Source organism: Lagenorhynchus albirostris, chromosome 4, assembly GCF_949774975.1.
Source record: "Lagenorhynchus albirostris chromosome 4, mLagAlb1.1, whole genome shotgun sequence".
NCBI classification, from domain to species: Eukaryota; Metazoa; Chordata; class Mammalia; order Artiodactyla; family Delphinidae; genus Lagenorhynchus; species Lagenorhynchus albirostris.
Window position 1 is genome coordinate 38,717,044 of NC_083098.1, and position 23,773 is coordinate 38,740,816.

General features: G+C 36.5%; 1 protein-coding gene across 1 annotated transcript in view; it reads left to right on the plus strand.

The window, feature by feature from the left end:
- Positions 1-23,773, plus strand: part of WDFY3 (WD repeat and FYVE domain containing 3) — a 264,325-nt gene that overhangs the window by 165,039 nt on the left and 75,513 nt on the right. The window contains exons 28-38 of the mRNA XM_060147888.1: positions 556-746; positions 1,870-2,022; positions 6,087-6,160; positions 6,244-6,405; positions 7,768-7,862; positions 10,845-10,965; positions 11,183-11,400; positions 15,581-15,816; positions 17,007-17,141; positions 19,585-19,764; positions 21,141-21,374. Coding sequence (XP_060003871.1) covers positions 556-746; positions 1,870-2,022; positions 6,087-6,160; positions 6,244-6,405; positions 7,768-7,862; positions 10,845-10,965; positions 11,183-11,400; positions 15,581-15,816; positions 17,007-17,141; positions 19,585-19,764; positions 21,141-21,374 — 1,799 coding nt within the window. The remainder of the gene's footprint in view (positions 1-555; positions 747-1,869; positions 2,023-6,086; positions 6,161-6,243; positions 6,406-7,767; positions 7,863-10,844; positions 10,966-11,182; positions 11,401-15,580; positions 15,817-17,006; positions 17,142-19,584; positions 19,765-21,140; positions 21,375-23,773) is intronic.

Consider the following 23,773-nt stretch of genomic DNA (forward strand, 5'->3'; position numbering starts at 1 on the left):
GGATCTTCCCGGACCGGGGCACGAACCCGTGTCTCCTGCATCGGCAGGCAGACTCTCAACCACTGCGCCACCAGGGAAGCCCTGAATTTTTTTTTTTTAGAATTTTTTTCTTTTGATGTTGGGTGTAGGTGTTTATTAATTAATTTATTTATTTGGCTGTGTTGGGTCGTATCTGTGCGAGGGCTTTCTCTAGTTGCAGCAAGCGGGGGCCACTCTTCATCACGGTGCGCAGGCCTCTCACTATCGTGGCCTCTCTTGTTGCGGAGCACAGGCTCCAGACGCGCAGGCTCAGTAGTTGTGACTCACGGGCCTAGTTGCTCCACGGCATGTGGGATCCTCCCAGACCAGGGCTCGAACCCATGTCCCCTGCATTAGCAGGCAAACTCTCAACCACTGCACCACCAGGGAAGCCCTAGAATTTTTATTTTAGGATAGAAGGGTATTTTGGTTTTAGGTATAATTTATAATAAATTAAATATTTCTTAAGATGATTTATTCAGTTCTTGTTTACAGTTGGGAATTTATTTTAATTATTTTTCACTGTCTTTTAATCAGGAGTAAGAACATTTGTTCCTAAGCCTGTTGCCACTACTTTGCAGTACATTGGTGGAGCTGCAGCCATCCTGGGCCTGGTGGCCATGGCTTCTGATGTGGAAGGGCTATATGCAGCAGTCAAAGCCCTGGTTTGTGTGGTCAAGAGTAACCCACTAGCCAGCAAAGAGATGGAAAGAATCAAGGGCTACCAGGTTTGTAACCATAAAGCTTGGTCTTCACTTTACTTTGCATTAAAAATCTTGTAATTTTCATTGTAGTTCATGTAGTTTCAAACTCTGGAAGAATAGTATTGTCCAAGTAAACTTTAGAAGTTGGTAGTTTTTATTAAAACTAACATATTTCGAGTGAGAATATAAGTTGTTAGTTTGGAGTTATTTTTTTCTGTGGAAACAGGAATTAAATTAAATAGGGTCGTATAACCACCTGCTCTAGAGACTGCCAAGTTGTTAATAGATCCAGAGTTCTCCTCGTTACCCTCGTCTCTCCCCTCCACACCCAGTCATCTTTTACTCGCCCCGCCCCCTTACTTACCTAGGGCATGTGAGAGCCACTGTGTGCCATTACTAGTCCTGAAAACGCATGTGGGATTAAAAAATATGTTGTGTTCATGTATTTACAATCTCTACTAGGTTTAGGCAGAAAGTTACTTATAAGAAGAGGAACAAGTATTTGGAGCAAGATTAAATTCCTCTAGTGTAGATGAAGTACAAATGCCTTCTTCTCTTAACTTTAGCCAGTAGTTCACTGGTAGTAGATAAGCTGTTTACTGTAGTGTTTTCTGTAGATTTAATTACCTAATTTGATGGTTTTTTTTTTTAATTTGATGTTTTGTTTTGCAAAACTTTCAAAATGATAATTGCAGCATTGTTTATCATGAAAAAATAGGAATAATCTAAACGTTCCGGTAGTATGAGAATGACTAATAATACTATAACCATCTCACATATCATTCAACCTTTTAAAATTATAATTATGGAAACTAGGTTGCAAAAGAAAAAAAATCCTTTGGATAAAATGTTATGTAGAGAACAAGAGTAAAAAATTGTATATACGTGTTGGCAACAATTTAAATATTTCTGTGTGAATAGTTTATGTAAAAGTGGATATTTTAATAAGAGGATGATGGGATTACCCTGCTTTTCAGATTTTCTCTGATGTTGCGTTGTCATAGTAAAAATTTAGAAACCAGCATAGAAGTCTCAGGAATTGCTTTACTTAGTGTTCTCCAATGTGTGTTTGTGTGTGTGTATGTGTGTGTGCGTATATGTGTATATGATGATTGACCGACAGGCATTTGGTGTTGCTTTCTTTTAGTTGCTGGCAATGCTGCTTAAGAAGAAACGTTCCCTTCTTAACAGCCACATTCTCCATCTAACTTTTTCCTTGGTGGGAACTGTTGACAGTGGACACGAGACCTCCATTATTCCAAATTCAACTGCTTTCCAGGATCTACTTTGTGATTTTGAAGTATGTATATAAACACTAACTGGTAATATATAATCAAGGAACTGATTTCTTATTCTGTATATTGATAGAGTTAACTATTGAACAGTTTTGTCTCTAAGATGTGTTTATGTTCTAAAATTTTATGATGCTCATGTTAATGTAAAATATACAAAGTAAGGTAGTGACTGGGTTCCTTCTTCCCAAAGATATTCCATTTTACAAGTAGTATAGAAGTGAAATGGTGCAATGCATATGCCTAACTATAGCCAGTTTGCTGTTGCCACTGGCATTACAGTAGAGGCAAACATATTTTCACCAAAAAATTTTGATAGTAACTTTTCCTCAATAAATAGGAGCTAGATCTGAAATTTTGGTTACTAGTAGCTGTATAGGAAACTATTCTTTTCGCCAAAATAGCAAAATTTTTATTTCTACTGTCTTATTACCATAACAGCTTCCACTCTGTCCTCTCAAGGCATCACTTAATCTTGCATATCCTTTCTCCATTTCATTTCTTGTTCACAGCACTTTGCATACTCATCACTGTATAAAATCTCCCCCTGTGAGGCTGAAGGCTTTATGAATGCAGAGATCATGTCTATCTTCATCTTTGTATCCCTACCACCCAGAATGGTGCCTAGCACTTGGTGTTTGCTGTGATGTCTGGCCCTCACTCTTCTTCTTTGTAACTCTTATAAGCTCGATCTTGTCAGTTATTTTAAATCTCCAATAAACAGACTGTGTGCCCGAATTGCTTTTCTGAAACTTTATTTGAAAGCTTATTAGCAGCCCTCTTCTAAATAAAACTCCATGGCATCTACTCAGTTCTCAGTACCCCTAGCTCTCAGCAGCATCTGATGCAGTCCATTTCCCTCTTCTTGCATCTCCTAGTTCTTTCACTAGCTTTTAGGCATCACTCTCCTGGTTCATATATCTTGCTCACTACTTTCCCCATAATTTTCTGGTTATAGACTTTTCATTACTTTGTATAAAAGTGTCCACCTTTGCTGCTTTATCCTTTCCTTTATTTGTTGTTTTCTTTCCTTTAGATTCTCACCCAGTCCCACAGCCTCATTTCTACAGAGGTGACTCACAAACCTAAATCTTTAGCTTGATATCTGAACTCCAGGCTTATTTCTAACTTCTTCCTCAACATTTCCATTTTTATATCCCAGCAACACCTACGCCGAACTTAACATCCTTCCCCAAGTTAGAGCTTTTAACTTCTGTTTCTATTAATAGCACCACCATTCCCCCATTCACTGAGGCTTGAAGTTGAAAAATCAGCTTCCTCCTTCCTCACTGTTTATAAACAGCCCATATTAAGTCATATAGATTCTGCTTCCACATTTCATGTAGTCTGTGTTTTCTCTTTCTCCTGCTACATCCTAATCCAAGCCCTAATCAATTCTATTCTTACTAAAATAATGATCAGTTCTTTCTCCCTTTCCTCAATCTACCTTATATTTTTTTAACCTCATTCTTTCTGAGATATAATCATATAACTTATTAAAAAACTTGCAGTGCTTTTTCTTTCCTACACAATAAAATACACATTTCTCAGCCTGATATGCAAAGTTCTGATACACAGACCTCTCATTCTGTTAGAAAATAATTATTGAATATGTTTGAGCCAAGCACTGTATTAGGTGCTAAGGATGTGAAAATAAAAGGTAGAGTCCATGCCTCAAGGCATTTAGTGCATTAGAAGAGAAAAGCAAATAGACAATAAAAATTTTGTGAAAGCACAGAGGTAAAGGTATGCAGAGAGGATTATGAGAGTACTAAGGGACCTACTTAATAAGCCTAGCTTTGTATACATGTGGTAATTGACACATTATCTTTAGTTTCAGATTTCTGACTGAAATTCAGTATATAAACATCAGAAATTTAGTTGCTTGACAAATTTTGGCTTCATTTTATAGTACTCTGCTCCCTTTGTGGCTTCATATGGCATTCCTAATAACCCCAAACTGTAGTGGTCAATAAATACTTAATTTACCCTATTTTTAGAACAGCTCTTTGACAATATAAGTAAAATAATTGTAATAGCATCCAAGCATTTTCTTTTTTAATGGTTGTTCTAGAATTTGCAATATACATGTGTAACAATTCAGTCTGTCTTCAAAGTACATTATACTACTTCACCTATAGTGTAAAAACCTTGCGATGGTACCCTTCCATTTCTCCCTTCCTGTCCTTTGTGCCATTGTTGTCATACATTTTACTTCTGTATGTTTATAATCCCCAGAATATTTGTATTATTTTTGCTTTAAATAGTCGATTATCTTTTAAAGGCATTAAAAAATTTTTATAGTTGCCCACATAGTATATGCAGCAAACAGTATTTATGGCATTTTTTATTCCTTTGTGTAGATCCAGACTTCCATCTTGTAATGGAATGATATGTCTGCCTGAAAAACTTGCTGTAACATTTCTTGTAGTGCATGTTTACTGGTGATAAATTGTCCCATCTGAATAAGTATTTTTCCTTCTTTTTTGAAGGATATTTTTGCATAGAATAGAATTCTAGTTGATGATTTTTATTCTTTTCATACCTTAAAATTGTCAGTTATTCCCTTGTCTTTATGTTTCTTCTGCCTGGGCTTTGTTGACTTTTTTAAGTTGGTGAGTTTCTCATTTTTATCAAATGGGAAATTTTTTAGCCATCATTTCTTCAGCTGTTTTCCCTGGTCGACACCCGCACCCCTCCAGCGCCACCACTCACACACACCTTTTTTGGACTGCAGTTAACATGTATCTTAGGTTCCTGGCTGTTGTCCCACAAGTCACTAATACTCTGTCTAGTCATTTATTTTCAGTATTTTTTTCTCATGCTTCATTTTGAATAGTTTCTGCTGTTATGTCTTTGAGTTTACCGAACATTTTTCCTGCAGTGTCTAATCCTCTGTTAGTCCCATCCAGTATGTTTTTCTTTTTTTTGTTTGTTTGTTTTTTTGCAGTACGCGGGCCTCTCACTGTTGTGGCCTCTCCCGTTGCGGAGCACAGGCTCCAGACGCGCAGGCTCAGCGGCCATGGCTCATGGGCCTAGCCGCTCCGCGGCATGTGGGATCTTCCCGGACCGGGTCACGAACCCGTGTCCCCTGCATCAGCAGGCGGACTCTCAACCACTGCGCCACCAGGGAAGCCCCTGTTTTTCATTTTGAATATTTTATTTCTCATCTGTAGAAGTTCATTTTGGATCTTGGTTATCTTCTATATCTCTCCTCATCATTTTCATATTTTTTGTTACATTCTTTAGCTTATGGAGCATATTTAATAGCTTTTTAAAGATCTCAATAATTCTATCATCTCTGTCATTTCTGGGCCTATTTATAATGATTGGGTTTTTTTCTCCTATTATGGCTCATATTTTCCCTTTTTTTTTGCATTCTTGGGAACTTGATTGGATGCTGAATTTTACATTGTTGAATGCTAAATTTTGTTTTATTATTTTAAAGAGTATTAAACTTTGCTCTAGTATTGCAGTTATCTTGATTCTTTTGAGGCATGCTTTTAAGCTTTGTTAGGGTGGACTTTGATTAATCTTTAGTGGTAATTTAGCCCCCCTACTAAGGTATTACACTTCTGAGACCTCTACCCAACCTTCCCATGTATTTTGAAGTCTCTATACTGGTTGGTGGGAGTGCAAAGTAGTTTCAGCCCTTTGTGAGTTTTAGGAATTGTTTGCTGTGCCAGTTTGCAGTGGTTATTTCCAGTTTTGGACCCACACAAGATTCCTGTCATTCAGTTTTTGTATTCCGTATTCATTCTATTCAGTATATTGTATTCAATATTCATTAATAGTATTCAGTCATTGATTCCAGAGAAATTTTCTATAGATCTTGCCTTTCTAGTTGTTTACTCTAGGAGGATAATTTCCACAGCAATTATCTCTTTATGAACAGAACCAGAAGTCCTATATACAGGCAGTTTTAAAGGGCTACAATAAATAAAAACTAATGAAGTGGTTATATTCAATTAATTAAGTGAAATAAGTTATATGTGCTGCATTTGCGCTTATTGGATTGGAACTTGGGGTATTTTTAACCCTAAATATACCACTGGTCTTTATTTTATTATAGGTCTGGCTCCATGCACCATATGAACTTCATCTTTCCTTATTTGAACACTTCATTGAATTGCTCACAGAGTCCAGGTATTAGTTGATACCTAAATTGTTAGCTGTTCAGTTATAGAAGAGATACTAGTACAGTGTATAAAATCTTCCTTCTCTTATAGTGAAGCTTCAAAGAATGCCAAGTTAATGAGGGAATTCCAGCTAATCCCAAAGCTACTACTGACTCTTCGAGATATGTCTTTATCCCAGCCTACAATTGCTGCTATTAGTAATGTGCTGAGCTTCTTACTGCAAGGTTTTCCCAACAGCAATGATCTGCTCAGGTAGTGAAAACTTCTGTATTTGTTTGTTTGTTAACTAAAAGTACCAACGAGGTTAAGATGATTGAGATGAACATAATTGGTTCCTATGCCTAGGTAACACGTGTAAAAGTAATACTATTCAAGATATTTGTAAGGCGTGGAAAACATGAATGTATCTCGCAAAGCCAGTTGTTGTCACTAGCGAATAATAGAATTCTGGTGAGAAAAGTTGTTAAAATTAGCCCAGTGAGGCTGATTGTCCTGGACATAAAAACGTTCAGTGTAGGAATTCTTGGTCCACAGCCCTCTTCCCCAAGCCTTGCTACTTCTCAAATGTACGTGCAGAAGCACATATACACATGCACGTACACCCAAAGTGGACATGCCATGTCTTTTGTATTTGTTCTCTATCACCCAAACTGATGGTGGTATTTTATTGTTGTATATTCAGACCTTTTATATGAGTATTATTTTGCTGCCAGTGTGAAATATGGCTTAAGACATATTTATGGAGTGTATGTAGAACTGTTCTAATAGGCACATGATAATTCTCATCTTGACTGAAAATGGAAGGAAAAAAACTACCTAAGATATTTTCCAAGTAGATAACTGCTTAAATTAGACTTAATCACTGCTTGTCATGTAATTGCTCAGGTATTACAGGTGAAATCACACATTATTGCTAGAGTATTCCCAGTAAACTAATCTCTAATTGATGTAGCACATAAATCACTCATTTTATATACAGTTATCTTGAAAGCATTTTTTTTTAACTTGGTGACAGATTTAAAACTGGAGTTTAAAAATTATTTTGGAGCTTGTCATTATTATTAACAATATTTATTTAGGTCTTATCCTGGTGTTATGATGATCACTTTGCTGAAATTATCACTGAAACCTATCAAGGCTTTTATTTTTCTCTGCATTACAAATTAAGAAATTAAAGCCCAGAGAGGTTAAGCTACTTGCCCCAAATAACATGATTAAAAACTGATAGAGCTAGGATTTTGATCTTACCTGTGTTTCCAAAACCCAAGTACTTGACTACTAGGCTACAGTAGATCCATATAAATAATGTTAGGACATTTTAATTTGGATCATACCATTTGGTTTTTGAAATTTAGATTAGTGCATTAAAGGACTCATATTTCTGATGAAGTGTATTTTTCCCTATACGTATTTTAAAACATTATAACATATAATGTTAATTGCAACAGTTCGAGGGGAAGCAAATGAAATACAATCATGTGAGGTCTGTAAAAGATTAGTTAAAATAAGAAGTACTATTTTGGTTTCCATTTCTTTGCTTTTTGTTTCTTAGTATTGTTTGTTTCGGAGAGAGAAAAAATAAAATCTATAACCTCTTTTTTCTTGTATTTAAAGGTTTGGCCAGTTTATTTCTTCTACTTTACCAACCTTCGCAGTTTGTGAGAAATTTGTAGTTATGGAAATAAACCATGAAGAGAAGCCTGACACTGGTGAGTCAGTTCTGGAGCTTGGAACCTAATTACTATACCCTGTTTTCTTCTGACACAAGTTAGACCTGAATTATATGTGACACTGTTATATTACTTTTCTCCTTACATTACTTTTTTTGGTCTTTCACAGATGTATTTGTCTTAGACCAAGGCTCTACAATATGCAGAAGTACAGAATTACCTACAAATTGAATAGGGTGTGAATTTACTTTAAAAATAAAATCTTTCTTATTTTTACAGGATTTATAGCAATGTTCCTTTAAATAATAAACTCTTCCAGTTAATTTTTGAACATTTTTTTTTAATTTATGTAAAACTCTTCAGAAACATCGATTCTTGCTAAAGTGAATTGTATCTATATTGCGGTTATTTTTATTTCCCTGTTAAATATTTAATAGTCATTGAGGGAAAGAATATTTTACTAGACTCACTTTATGTAAGTGTAGAATAAAATTTTCTTAAGTTGTAGTTCCTGGGCCCATGACAACCACTTTTTTTTTTGAAAAAAAAACTCTCCTCCCTTGAAGCATATTTTTCTCTTGTTAGAATGTATTTTTCCAGTTGTGTATTCTAGAGCAGGAGATTTGCTTGGAAAACATCAAAAGGACCTTTAGATTAACCTGTAATTAAATTCACAATATTTTATATTTGTTCAGCATTATTTACATTATTATCCTGTTACATTATTCCCAAATTATGTCACATAAATGATTTCCTTTAAAACTCTTATGACCCTATCCATCTGGGAGTTCTCTTCCACATTGGCTATATCAATCAGAGCACAGCCTCTCTGGTGCTTCATGAATAAGAAGAGAAAGTGGTGTAATTATGTTTTTCAAAGGTGAAACAGAGATTTGAGAGGCTGACTTCTACTAATCATAGAGCAGAATATAAGGCCAGTAACCACTTACTTCCTACCATTTGGAAGAATGTTGATATTTCTTTGGTGAAGCAAATTAGCAGTGGGTGAGAAGCATATAGATCAAATCAATGGATAACACTTATTTAGTGCTTAATATTTGCCAGGCACTGTTAAGTGCTCTATATAATCTTATAACAGTCCTATGAAATTGGTCCTGTTGTTATCACAGTTTTACAAAAAGTGAGGACACTGAGGCCCAGAAGGTTTAAGAGAAACTTACCTGAGATCATACTACTGCATTTGAACTCAGGTAGTCCAACATTCTAAGCCATCCTGAATACTAACATTCTAAACCACTGCACTATTCTACCTTATACAAAGATTATTTCTAAGTTCTGAATTAATATAAGCCAAGTAAATAGGAATTAAAAAGGGAAGTCCTGGGACTTTCCTAGCAGTCCAGTGGTTAACACTCCACACTTCCACTGCAGGGGGATCGGGTTCGATCCCTGGTCAGGGAACTAAGATCCTACATGCTGTGCCATGCGGCCAAAAAAAAAAAGGAAAGTCCTTTTAAAATCTTTGGAACTGTATAACATGTTTATTTCAAGTATAAAAAAAAAGATATGGGAAAAATATTTCTCTAGTCTCCATATTTCTTGCTGGCCATTGAATTCAATAACTACAACTAGTGCTGTAAACTTTTTTTGACAAGAGCACAGTAGCAGGGATGTATAAATTAGGAAAATTTTCTCTTGATCTGCCAAGTTGATTAGACTAGTCTCCTCATCAATTTATTGCCATTTGAAAGAATAGAGAAAGTCAGGAGCATATTGCTGGTCTTGTTAGTATATGACCTTGATTGTTTAATTGTGTGGACTGGACCGTCTTAAGTATAACAGGATGTTCCAAAAAATTAAAACCATAATTTTTTCTTTCATGTAGCTTACATAGTCTTCAGGATACACCTGCCAAAAAAATGGCTTGAATAATGGTGAACGGTGATATAATAATTAATGCAAAATAAAATAAATTGCATGAAAGCACAGTGCAATGTGGAGTAAAGCATCAGTTCGAATGGAAAGAAGTTAACCTGGAAATTTCTTTCAGAGTTAATTGTTTTAAACTATTTGAAAATTAGCGGGACATAACTGACAGTGAAAAAAATAGGCATAAAAACTAAGGAGAATTCTTAATTTCTATGTGGATTGTCATTTTATTGAAAGGAAGTAATTCATTTGTCAATTTAGGTTGTCCATTCCATTTGTCACAAGGCAATTTGTAAATTACCAGTCCTATGCCTGTTAGCCTGGGAGGGAATCTTGAGTTCCCCTTGGTAAGCTTAAAGCACCCTTCTCAATGATTAAGGCACTAAGTTAGCATTTTAAAAGATACTGTTTAAAAGTAAAAATAGTCCCTTGCCCAAACAAGTAAAAGCATATAACCATGGTCATTAAACTTTAGCCTGAGCTTCAATTATAGAATAAAGGAAAGAAAGCATGTGGATTGTGACTTACTAACCCCGAGCTCTTAGTGGCAGAGCTGGGCCTGCAACACTAGGCCATTGATCCCAGTCCCTTGTGCTTCCAGTACTATCCATTGAGAACCGTAAGCTTTATGTCTTCCTTCCTTTCTTCCCCAAGTTCTCCTGTGCATTTGTGTGCCTTTCCCTCTTGTCTGTGCTATTTAATTCTCACTTTACTTTATGTATTATAATTATTGAATAATTTATGCTTCCTCTTTTCATTTTTAAATCTGGAAATTTTAACCATTTAAGTCCTTCAAAAAGACTAGAAATTAAGGGTTTGCATTGTTATTTTTGTTCCTGTGATCCTCGTTTGATTACTTTACCCCTGTTGGTAGGAGAAGGGAATATTAATATAAAAAAGGGTTCACAGTCTTTATTATCACTTGTTTAGATAATTTCATAAGTAAATGAACAGTTTTCAGGATTCTAAAGAGAAATGTTGGACCCTTTTTCTTGTTCACTTGAGTGGAAAGTACTCCTAGAGAAAATGTTTTCTGAAAGGTGTGTTTCAGTGAGATTTCCTAGAACAGTGTTGGATATTTTATCCTAGTTTATCAGCTAGGGCAATTTAATGTATTTATTTTCATTGTAGGAACTGAAGAAGAGTTTGGAGGTCTTGTATCTGCCAATCTTATACTTTTGAGGAACAGACTTCTAGATATCTTACTAAAACTGGTTTACACATCTAAAGAAAAGACAAGCATTAATTTGCAGTAAGTAAAATCTTTTGAGCATTGATGGTAATAGTTGCTACTACTAGTTAATTCATGGTAGACAAAAGAAAGATTTGCCACTGACTTTTAATAGATTTTTTTTAAACCCTGAAATTTATTGTATCTCAAGAATGAAACTAGTCTTATTTTTTTTAATTTGAAATCATAATCCTTTAAATTAATGTTTGTTTTGTTTAATCCATCTATCTTTGAATAGAGCTTGCGAAGAGCTGGTCAGGACGCTGGGTTTTGACTGGATTATGATGTTTATGGAAGAACACTTGCATTCCACCACAGTTACGGCAGCCATGAGGATTCTTGTCGTCCTACTGAGTAATCAGTCTATTCTCATCAAGTTCAAGGAAGGACTCAGTGGTGGAGGGTGGCTGGAACAGACAGATTCCGTCTTAACCAATAAGATCGGGACTGTATTAGGTATGGGACTTTTACAGTCGGCTGCTTTGAAATAAGCTGTTTTGTGTTTTGTTTTTAAATCTTATATAAGCTTATACTCTTCAGTTTGTCTAACAACCATTGAGTCATGAATTTTGATTAATGATAGAGTAAAAAGAATAAAAAGTTTCAAATTTGGCTTTTTTAATTGCAAATCAAACTGAAGTCAGAGACAGGATATTAAGATGTGAAAACTCAAGTAAATTTCTTATGATTTCTTTTTGTTGTATAGTCCTCTTTCTGATCTATAAATAATTTGCAAATTATCAGAACTGAATTAATAATAATATTTTGAGCATCTATTCTGTACCAGTTACAAACACTTTTCAGTTTCACAATAACTTATTTCATTTTCACAGTAACACTATGATATATAAATACCCATTTTACAGATGAGAAAGTCAAGGCATAGGGGTGAAGTCACTTGTCAGGTAAGAAGTGTCAAAATCTGAATCCAGGGCTTCCCTGGTGGCGCAGTGGTTGAGAGTCCGCCTGCCGATGCAGGGGACACGGGTTCGTTCCCCGATCCGGGAAGATCCCACATGCTCCAGAGAGGCTGGGCCCATGAGCCATGGCCGCTGAGCCTGCGCGTCCGGAGCCTGTGCTCCGCAGCAGGAGAGGCCACAACAGTGAGAGGCCCGTGTACCTCAAAAAAAAAAAAAAAAAAAATCTGAATCCAGGTCGCTCAATCCAAAACCCATGCTTTTAATAGTTATGTTATATTGCCACACAAATATTTAAGCTCATTGAAGTTTCAGCCAAAGCTCCTTATTCTCTGCTTACTGGTTCTATGCTGTTTTCAACACGGAACTGAGCATTTAAACAATATTAGAAAATTACAGTTTCCTGTGTTAGATTTATTTGAACTGGTATATATTTCTGTTCATATTAATGATCTTATTTTGGAAAATATATATTTAAGATAATGTTTTTATTGAAAATTATAGTCATTCAGTTCTTAAAGTATTTAAAAAATATATTTGTCTTTATAACATTACAGTTTAAAATCATATATAATTGTATTCTGCAATAAGCATTAAGAATAACTATTTACCCTGTCAGGTGGAAAAATTAGGTATCAGAATTTAATATGTAATTTATCTGTTAAAAAAAAATGTTCAAGTATCAATACCTAGGTGCAACCTGCACTACTTTGTCAAATGTTATAGCAAATGGTAGGAAGATAGAGCTTACACCATAGGATTATTTTATTGTTATTTCACATGCGAAAAACGTCTCAAGGAACTTTGTGATGAAGAAAGAAATTCACTGTGAAATGATTTCTCAAGAAAATTGTCTGCTTTAAAATATGCATTTTAGGGCTTCCCTGGTGGCACAGTGGTTGAGAGTCTGTCTGCCTGCCAGTGCAGGGGACACGAGTTCGTGCCCCAGTCCGGGAAGATCCCACATGCCGCGGAGCGGCTGGACCTGTGAGCCATGGCCGCTGAGCCTGCGCATCCGGAGCCTGTGCTCTGCAACGGGAGAGGCCACAACAGTGAGAGGCCCGTGTACCGCAAAAAAAAAAAAAAAAAAAAATGCATTTTAAATTATTATCATTATAGAGACTTTATGATCTGAAAAATAGATTGCTGTTTTGCATTGACTCTGGGAGAAAGATATAGCCAACAAGTGTCATAAACAGTTTCGTAGCAAGAAATTTAGCTTTTTGACCTTAATAGTAGCTAGTAGCTACTAAGAGAATAAACAGTGAAAGGCACAATTCAGTGTGAGTTCAGAGAATGTAAGAGTTTTAAATGCTAATTGACAGCACTGCTTCTCACTGAAGGCCAAAATAATACCTAAGTTTCACCTAGGACTTTGCAGTTTGCAAAATTATTTAACATATGTCATCTCACTTGCCTTCAGGATTCCAGATACGGGTGTATGTACTTTATGGTATATAAGTTATATATTATAGGAAATAAACCTAATGAGTATACATTAAGAATTAATTTCTCTCTAATTAGGAAAATAATACTGTTAAATACATAAGCTTCCTGTGTCAGACAGTAATATGTCTGAGTATCTGTCTTCTGACAGTCAGTTCTGTCCTTTTTTCTGTCCTACATCACTTCAGTAATATCAGGAAAAGGTGCTTTTAACTTATCTGACCTACCTGACTTCATGTCTTAGAATTTATTTGTGCTTCATTGATACCTGCTTGTATATTGCATATGCTGCTTTGGTTCTAAAAGAGAAATCTAGGTATTTAAGTTTAATTTAAATTTGATTAAATTTAATATAACTTTCCCTGAATATCTGATACATACATACTTGTGTATATATACGGATGTATATTTATATCTACATATATATCATCTCATTTGATTCTGTTTCTCTTTGATATGATGAACAACCTAAAGTTTTTGAATATTTTATTCATATTTCTTAGTTTTTTGTCAGATTTTTCTTTATAAAAATACCTTCCATGTAGCTGTAACTTGAATCTAAATGAATGCTTAATTGCTAATAACATATTAGATATTCTTTAATATCAATTATGGGGTGGAAATAGAGTGTGAAAATTTGGAAAGGAAAATTAATGCTAGTATTGGTTTTCATTTAGGACATATAATTTGATCAAAATTTCTTTTCCTACTTAATGTATAAAATACCACTTTATGTTTTTTGATTTCTTAAGGCTCAGACTTTTTTATATTCATGATTTCATTTAGAATTTACTAGAAACAAAAATCACCCAGCATCCTAATGCAGCCAGTTTTTCAGAAATGTGACAATGTCATTGAGAAGGCCAACGGAGACAGTTTAGCTTTACAGGCTTCAAGTCCTGGTGCCACCACTCATTAACTTTATGACTTAGAACAAATCGCATATTTTCTACATTATAAAAAGGATAATAGCAGTTTCTTACATGCCCATTGTCTAAGAAATGAGATGATACATGAAAGAGGTTGGTAATTTGCTGTCCAATTTTTTGTTAATTAGAAGAGCATGCTTTAGAAGATTAATTCATATCACACTGAGCAATTGATTTGGATGAACTGTTTAAAAAGCCACCTAGATACAAATTTCTCTTTCATTATTTTAAGTAGTAACAAGTATGTGCTTACTTCATCATAGAAAAAAGAACTTGGAAAAAAATGTGAATATTCATTTGAAATAAAAATTGTTTCAGAGTAAAAGTCAATCTTTCATCTTGCTGTTTGCAGAAGTTTTCCATTGAATCTCTAGCCAACATTTCTTCTGTACTGAGCACTGTACTAGGTTTGGGGTGGCAAAAGAACTAGATGTTTGAGGGCTTCCCTGGTGGCGCACTGGTTGAGAGTCCGCCTGCCGATGCAGGGGACACAGGTTCGTGCCCCGGTCCAGGAAGATCCCACATGCCGCAGAGCAGCTGGGCCTGTGAGCCATGGCCTCTAAGCCTGCGCGTCCGGAGCCTGTGCTCAGCAATGGGAGAGGCCTGCGTACCGCAAAAAAAAACAAAAACAACTAGATGTTTGAGTTGTTTCCCAAAGTTAGTTAGTTAGTTATATAAAGGAGGAAACAGGATTGATAGAAAGGCTGGTGCTGTAAGCCACATTAATAAGCAGTGATCATCTCCTGGTAGAGCTGTGGTTCTAGAACAGATTTTGGATGTTCAGATAACCACAGTGACAGTGGGTTCAGACTTGCTATCCCACTGCCAGACAGCTTTCCAGCAGAGTTACAGATCATGTTGTGAGGAAAGATTATTTTGCATATTCATTTTGTCTTGTCTCTTGATTCATAGATCATTTAAGGTAATTAGTTTATCATGATTTTCAGGACAAATGAAATATATTAACTTTATTTTTAAGTTACATTTTTTTGTAGCATCTTAAATTCTGGCTGTTTTGAATATTACTTTCTTCTTAGGGAAATGTTAGAACTCTTTGGAGGTCATTCTTTTAATGAGTAGAATTTATACTACCTCTTGTATCTGACTGCTTCAGCTGTGTTTTGAGACATGTATCCTAATAGACAGGCTTGCCAAAGTCAAAGAGATAGTAAAGTAAAACTTTTGACTGAAAGATTAATTCAACAGTTGAATAGTTAATTACTTATATTAATGTGAATGTTCTGGATGGAAATGTCACATATGCTGAATTACTCCTTTCTTTGTTAATGTAGCATGGTAATCGATTATTAATTTTGTCCTTATCGTTGTTTCCTCTTCTCTTAGGATTCAACGTGGGCAGGAGTGCTGGTGGGAGATCGACTGTCAGGGAGATTAACCGGGATGCTTGTCATTTTCCTGGTTTTCCAGTTCTTCAGTCATTCCTTCCTAAACACACTAATGTCCCTGCCCTCTATTTTCTCCTCATGGCATTGTTTCTGCAGCAGCCAGTTAGTGAGCTGCCTGAGAACCTGCAGGTCAGTGTGCCTGTCATCAGCAGCCGATGTAAGCAGGGTTGCCAGGTAGGAATTATCTAGTAGGGTGTAAGTGTAATTACATTTGTTAGAAAGTCACCGCAGGGTGATGGGTTAATCACACTAAAATCAACTGGTTCCATCCCTTTCTCACGTTTGGGATTTGATTTGGAACATAAAAATCGGAAAGTACCATAGACAATTTTCCCAAAAAGAAGTCCTTTGTACCTATTTGGTCTTTTTCTCTTTATGGTTACTCTATATGATTATATATGCGTGAAGACTTTGGATGATATTTTAATGGTGATCAAAAGAATTCTTTTGAGTAACATGATTTTATCTAGAAATATAATTTCTGTAGAATTAAAAATGGAGTAGTGTACATACCATAAATTGGGTGGGTATGAAAGGATTCTTAGTACAAGTCTGATTAGAAAAATGTTTTTAAATTCTCAATGATAGATAATGTCCACGTCAGGAAAACAGTAAGGCTTTACCTGATTTCTAATCTGAGACCGTCATGGATATTTCTATATAGTTCATGTTTGTGGCACTGCAAAGACATAGGAATTTAGTTTTAAACTCAGTTATACTTCCATAATAATGCCAAAATGCTATTCAAATCAACTCTAGTCATTGACAAAACCTTTTAAATGAAAACGCTGAGTCTGTACCCATACATTAAGTCACAGTACAGATTCATGCTTAGCAGAGTTTGGTTGGTTATGTAATTTTCAAAATAAGCATGACACCATAGTCATAAAGTGTTATATAAAACTACTATGAATAAATCTCCTCAAACTGATTTTTATTTCATCAAATCTTCATCTGTATGTAACCTAAAAGTGAATTAGAACATTGCTGAGAGTGGGGGAAAGAGTAAGTTCAATGTGCTTTTTAAAAAGATCCTGCTTAAGACCATCAGTTCTTTAATTTCATCGCCTAGCTAATTAGCAAGTATTTTATTTTTGTTTGTTTTCCTTAGGGAAAAAAAAGAAAATTATGTTTTTAACATAGATCTAAGACGGGATGATACATAATATTCACTTTGCCTTGTAAATGTAAAAATGAGTTTTAAAATATAGGAGGGAGGAGTGCTAGGTCTCTATCTCTTTGTCATTGCTCACTTTGGAAAAAACTAATTAATTTCAAAGAAATTTTAGAATATTAGAACTTTTGAGGGTCTCTACTGAAAAAAATTGGCAACGGCTAATCTTTATTCACTTTCACCTCTGCAGTTTGATTTAGATTCCATTTGGACATTTATCTTTGGAGTGCCTGCCTCCAGTGGAACTGTGGTCTCTTCTATCCATAACGTATGCACAGAAGCTGCTTTTTTATTATTGGGGATGCTCCGCAGCATGCTGAATTCAGTAAGTTCCTGAGATACTGATACCTGTCGGTAGTTCTTCCTGCCTGTGATATTTTTTAAAATAGAAGAATCCTTTGCTGTCATAACTCTTTATTTACTATGTGGTCTCTGGAACCTCAGCCTCTGTGTTTTGTTATCTTTAGTGTAAGGAAAGACCATGCAGTTGTTAAGATCCTGAGCTCGGGAGCTAGGTTCAGAATCCCTACTCTGGTACTTCAGACATACTAACCTCATGTGCGTCAGTTTCCTTATGTATAAAATGCTGGTAATAATAGAATTTATCTCTTAGGACTCTTGTGAGGATGTATGAGTTAGTATATACACAAAGCACTTACAAGAGTGCCTGGTGTAGAGTAAGCACTTCATAAGTGTTAACTGATGCTGTTAGCGCTATAAAATACATATTTCAATGTATAAGTGTATATAACGAATATATATTGTACTGAATGTCATTGCAATATGTTGTTTGAACTTTTAAAATCACTCTCATTTAGAGATTTAAAATGTTATCAGTGCAAGTTTTATTTTGTATTTGTTTTTATGTTTTCTATTCTAATTATTTCTAACTTAGATATGAAAAATTGAAAGAGTAAATGACAAAATGTATGTTCCTACCTTTCTTACAGGAATACCGTGAATAATGATTTCATTTGTTTACACGATTTAGGATCACATTGTAAGAGGAATTATTAACCAGACTCTTTGGATTACAAGTACCTGATAAATCTGATTTTAGTCAAAACTATTCTTATGCCATCTAAGAAAAGAATGTTACTATTAAATGTGTTAATTTAGAATGCTTTGGGATTCTTGTTTTGGTTTTTATTCATAAACAATTATAAAAATCTAAGCTGAAAAAGAAGCCACTCTCTGGAGAAGTATCAGAAGATAAGCATTGTTGAAATATATTCTTTTTTTGTTACTCTTTTATCATCATCATCACTGTTATTGTTGTAAGGCTTTTAAGGAAAAACAACTCCTATGTGTCTACTTTATTCAATATTCTACTACAACGCTACTTTACTTCTGACACTTCTGGTCACCAAGTATGTGGAAGGTTTCACCACACCAGCTGGGTGTTCAACAGTTCAATTCAGTTCTGACACTATCTACTGGGAGGTAGCATCGGGTACCACAGGTTGAGGGCTCAGTCTCACAAGATACCCCTCCCCCCCACCAACCCTGCCCCACTTCAAATGCCAGTCACAAGTCCAGGTTGTTACCTGTGTTTCTGACTCACCAGTTATAAATTTCAGGTTCCCGTGACTGAGGAAAACATTTTACCTCCTAGATTACCAGTTTATTATAAAAGGACGTATCTCAGGAACAACCAGCTGGAAGAGGTGCATAGGGCAAGGTGGGAAGGGACATGGAGCCTCCATGCCCTCTCCGTCCTGCTACTCTCCCAGCACCTCCACGTATTCATCAGTCCAGAAGCTTTCTGAACCCCATGTTTTTTATTTTTATGGCACCTTGATTACACAGGCATGATTAATTAAATCATTGGTCACTGGTGACTGAGCCTGGTCTCCAGCCCCTCTTCGTCCCTGGGGGCTGTGGGGAACAGGTTCGGTTAACTTCCAGCCTTCTAGTGCCATGGTTGGTTCCCCTGGCAAGACAGCCCATCAACATAAACTCAAGTGTGGTGGAAAGCAGCTTGTTATGATTAACAAAAAGACACATTTATGGCTCTTTTATCACTTAGGAAATGCCAAGGGTTTTAGGATCTCTGTGCCTGAAATGGAACAAAGACTAAATATATATTTCTTATTATGAATCACAATATCACAGTTGCATAATGGTTAAGAGCACCGTTCTCATTTTTTATATGACAGTAGGAGGCTCAGAAAGGTCAAGTAACTTCCTCATTTTTTTTTTTTTTTTTTTTTTTCGGTACGTGGGCCTCTCACTGTTGTGGCCTCTCCCGTTGCGGAGCACAGGCTCCGGACGCGCAGGCTCAGCGGCCATGGCTCACAGGCCCAGCTGCTCCGCGGCATGTGGGATCTTCCCGGACCGGGGCACGAACCCGTGTCCCCTGCATCGGCAGGCGGACTCTCAACCACTGCGCCACCAGGGAAGCCCAACTTCCCCATTTTTATCTTAATCCTAACTCTCTGGCTTGATGGAGGATGGGGCAACTTTGATGGGAATAGAGCCACTACTGGCTCCAGCCATGCTCATGTTGATAACGATGAATAATCAAAACCATTGACTCTAGTTACTGAGCTGTGAGTACTGAAATGAATAGAAAAATATCCTGTCAGTTTCTAGGGGTATCACCTTTGTTTTAGCTTATTTCTAGATTTGTTGGCCTGTGTGTTTGCTCCTGTGTGTGGTTTACAAGAGTTCTGGACCATCAATTTATCCGTTTTTAGAAGAGTAGTGAGTAACTTAGTAGTGTCAGTTTTTCTAACATGTTGTTTCCTCTCTTGTCCCCATGGCAGCCTTGGCAGTCAGAAGAAGAGGGATCTTGGCTCCGGGAATATCCTGTGACCCTGATGCAGTTCTTTAGATACTTGTATCACAATGTCCCAGACCTGGCCTCCATGTGGATGAGCCCCGACTTCCTGTGTGCATTAGCAGCCACGGTCTTCCCCTTCAACATTCGCCCTTACTCAGAGATGGTAGGAAAGGGGGAGGAAAATATCAAAACTGGAATTAGTCTGCTCCAATGGTTAGCAGATTTTTTTGGCCAATCTTTTAAGCTTCTCACCAAGTTACAGTTTCATAACTTTCTGCTTCATCTCTTACATCATTATCTGGTATCTGGCTCCCCACATGCTCCTTCTGCTTTCCCTTGAAATAACAGTGAATTCTACTTCCTGTTTTCATTTACCATATTCTTGTAAGTCCCTCATTAGTGAATTCCATCTTCATGCAGTTGTTGATCCATTTCTTCTTATATTTAATGATAGCTGTATAGTTGTAAAATCAGGTTACAGAACTCTAGTGAGACCAAATTTATTTCCACTTCATTTATCTCAGGAATTAGGCATCTCCTGCATTTAGTCTTTGCAAATTAATTACAGGATTGATTGTCTTTATAAGAAATGACATGTGTGTTTGTCCCTTCTGTTCAACTTTTTCTATTTTGTTCAACGGTTATTTTTCATATTTTGCACTAAAGAGAAAGTTATTAGACTGTAATCATACGTAATGTAAATACTTCTTTTGTCCTTTAAAACGAACCCAAAAGACAGTTGTTCTTCCATAGAACTTCAGAATTTCATGATGTTTTGTCTTACTTCTACCACTTACTCAAGAGGCTGGAATAAGGTATCTTCTTCATACTAATTTTTCTTCATGTATAATGGTGAAATACTCGTTCTAAAATTATGGCGATTTTTAGGAAAAAAGCAAGTATAGCACATAACCTTAACACCATGGCTTGTTTATAATTTTAGAATCCACATTTTTGGTAAAAAAAGATTTTAGTAATATTTCGATGTATTTTCCTTGTCGGCATCTTGTAATCTGTCTTCTAATCCTTCTTTCTTTTTCTGTTGGCTCAAACTTGGTACTAGTTTTGTATTGCTTACTTATTTGGGTTTTTTTTTTTTTTTTAACTTACAAAAATGGGTCAGCCCTTGGGTGCAATCATTATGCCAGATCTTTATCTGAAAGTCTATAACACTTGACTTCTCAGTAGGTATGTTTTAAATAAGCAAATATAGTCATTCTCATTTTATTATTTCATTTATTTCAAGTTCAGTTATCCACAATAGAGATAAAATTCAACATAAAGCAGTTATATGGTTAGTGGCCAGTGAGTAGTTTAATATTAGAAAGAGCATGTGTTGAGTAATCGTGACATATGGTGCCCGATTACCACCCTGAAAAGAGAAAATAAGTAAAGCAAAGTGAACGATGTAATGCACTGAATAGCTTAATAGGAGGGAAACACTGAACAAAAATACTGTTGCTGCTACAATTTGGTGGAAGTAAAAATATCAAATGAAATCGAATGTGACTAGGATATATTTCCACTTGATTTTACTAGGTGACTGATCTTGATGATGAAGTTGGATCTCCAGCAGAAGAGTTTAAAGCCTTTGCAGCAGACACAGGGATGAACAGAAGCCAATCAGAGTACTGCAACGTGGGTGTCAAGACATACCTGACCAATCACCCTGCTAAAAAGTTCGTTTTTGACTTCATGCGGGTCTTAATAATAGACAACCTCTGTCTTACCCCTGCCAGCAAGCAGACTCCACTAATTGATCTTTTGTTGGAGGTAAAGACAAAGAAATGCATTTACATCTCTTTCAATTTGTTTTTATAATGAGAGCGTTAATAACCAAGCAAGTTTTATGCCACATACCTTTCAGATTTCTAATTCTTTTGGGTTGTAAAGGCAGAACATATCATGAGCTATGGGAATTTTTTATCACAAATGTGCTAATATACACCCTATCAATTTGTTTCTCTTCTTTCTATTCCTCTTGGTATGTCCTTAATTTAGTCCTTTATCACCCTTCCCCTGGATAGACCAGGAATGACAAACGTTTTCTGTAAAGGGCCAAATAGTAAATATTTTCAGCTTTGTGGGCTGTACAGTCTCTCACAACTACTTCACTCTGCCATTAATGAGAAAGCAGCCACAGACAATACATAAATGAGTGAGCGTGGCCGTGTTCCAGTACAACTTTATGTACAGTAACAACTATAGGCTGAATTTGGCCCATGGACCTTAGTGTTACAGCTCCTTCCCTAGTCATTTACAGCAGCATTGTCTCCTTAGCTTATAACTTCCTACTTCAGTCCCTCTTATTTATCACTTCCGGTATTATTGCTTTTAGTGTCCTGTGGGGCTTAAGGTGTGGTGCATTGCACATAATAGGTGCTCAATATGCACTTACTGAATTTTCCCCAAGGCAGCAAACTTGTAGGTTGTTTGGTATCTGAGCTCAGGCTCCTATAACAAAATACCATAGACTGGGTGGCTTCAGTAGCAGACAGTCATTTCTCACAGTTCTGGAGACTGAGAAGTCTGACGTCAGGATGCCAGCTTGGTCAGGTTGTGGTGAGGGCCCTCTTCCTGGCTTGCAGATGGCTGCCTTGCTCTCACATGGCAGAGAAAGACCTCAGGTGGTTATTCCTCTTCTTATAAGGGCATGAATCCCCTCATGTGGACTCCCCATGACCTCATCTAAACCTAATTACCTCCAGAAAGCTCCACCTCTCTAATATCATCACATTGAGGGTTAGGGCTTAATTTATGAATTTTGCGGGGGGACACAAACATTTAGTCCATTGCACTTGCTAATTCTCCTGATAAGTGATAAGAACTAGCTGATGCATCAGAAAACAAACCCTAAAGTGGTCACATTGCTGGCTCTAGAAATTGACCATCCCTGAAAACCAAATGTTCACCTAGAAAAATCTCAAGAAAAAAATAGATCATTGAAGGGGATCTAATATATAATTAGTTGCCTATACATTCATTCTTTTGGCCAATTCATATAAATAGGGTCAAGCAGTACATGCCAGAGCTCTGAAAATAATGTTTTATGAAAGATTCAATAAGTGTAAAAGACTAACTGCTTCTCTCTGTGAGGAGCTTTCCACATGCCGCCCTCAGCAGTTTGACAACTGAACCTGCACTTTCTCTGCTCCCTCTAGTGGCGAAAACAGTTAACTTTTTATTTGAAACCTTAAAATCCCAGCAAATGTTTTATCTTATTCATGTGAAAATACCTGTTTGATCAATTAAAAGAAATCAGTGTAATTTAGGTACCAGTCACGCTAAGCACTTTAAAGCATTTTTTAATTTATTTATTATTTATTTATATATCTTTGGCCGCTTTGGGTCTTCGTTGCTGCGTGCGGGCTTTCTCTAGTTGCGGCGAGCGGGGGCTACTCTTCGTTGTGGTGAGCGGGCTTCTCATTGCAGTGGCTTCTCTTGCTGCAGAGCACGGGCTCTAGGCACGTGGGCTTCAGTAGTTGCAGCACTCGGGCTCAGTAGTTGTGGCTCACGGGCTCTAGATAGAGCGCAGGCTCAGTAGTTGTGGCGCACAGGCTTAGCTGCTCTGCGGCATGTGGGATCTTCCTGGACCAGGGCTCAAACCCGTGTCCCCTGCATCGGCAGGCAGATTCTTAACCACTGCGCCACCAGGGAAGTCCTATGCAAAGCGTGTTAACCGGGACCACAGTGTTCAATATTGGCAGAAAAATAATTGATTTCATCAAGAATTCATCTGGTAGAATTTAAAAGCCTGCCTGGTGGAGCTTGTCCTCTTTGGAAACTTTAAGAAGAGAGATGGCTAGTGTTTTAGTGCATGGGGTAAGAATTTGAAGCATTCTGTGCAAAATAAAATGGTTTTCAGAAAATAACAGGATAAAGTTAAGAATAGGTGTGTGTAAGAAAGCATAACTGAGCCAAAAAATAAAATACACATATGTAGAGGAAATGGGGTAAGTGTATGTATTCAGTAATAACAGTCTTGTAGGAATCCTAATAGCTAATTAACTAGCAACGGGTAAATTGTATAATTGTCTTTTATTTTGGTTTTCTGTATTTTTCAGTAAGGAAAGTTTGATATGACATGTATTAACCTTGAGATAACATTCTCATTATTGTGGACACTAACTTGCCCTGAAGTGGAATTTTATCTGATTGCATTAGGGAGTCAG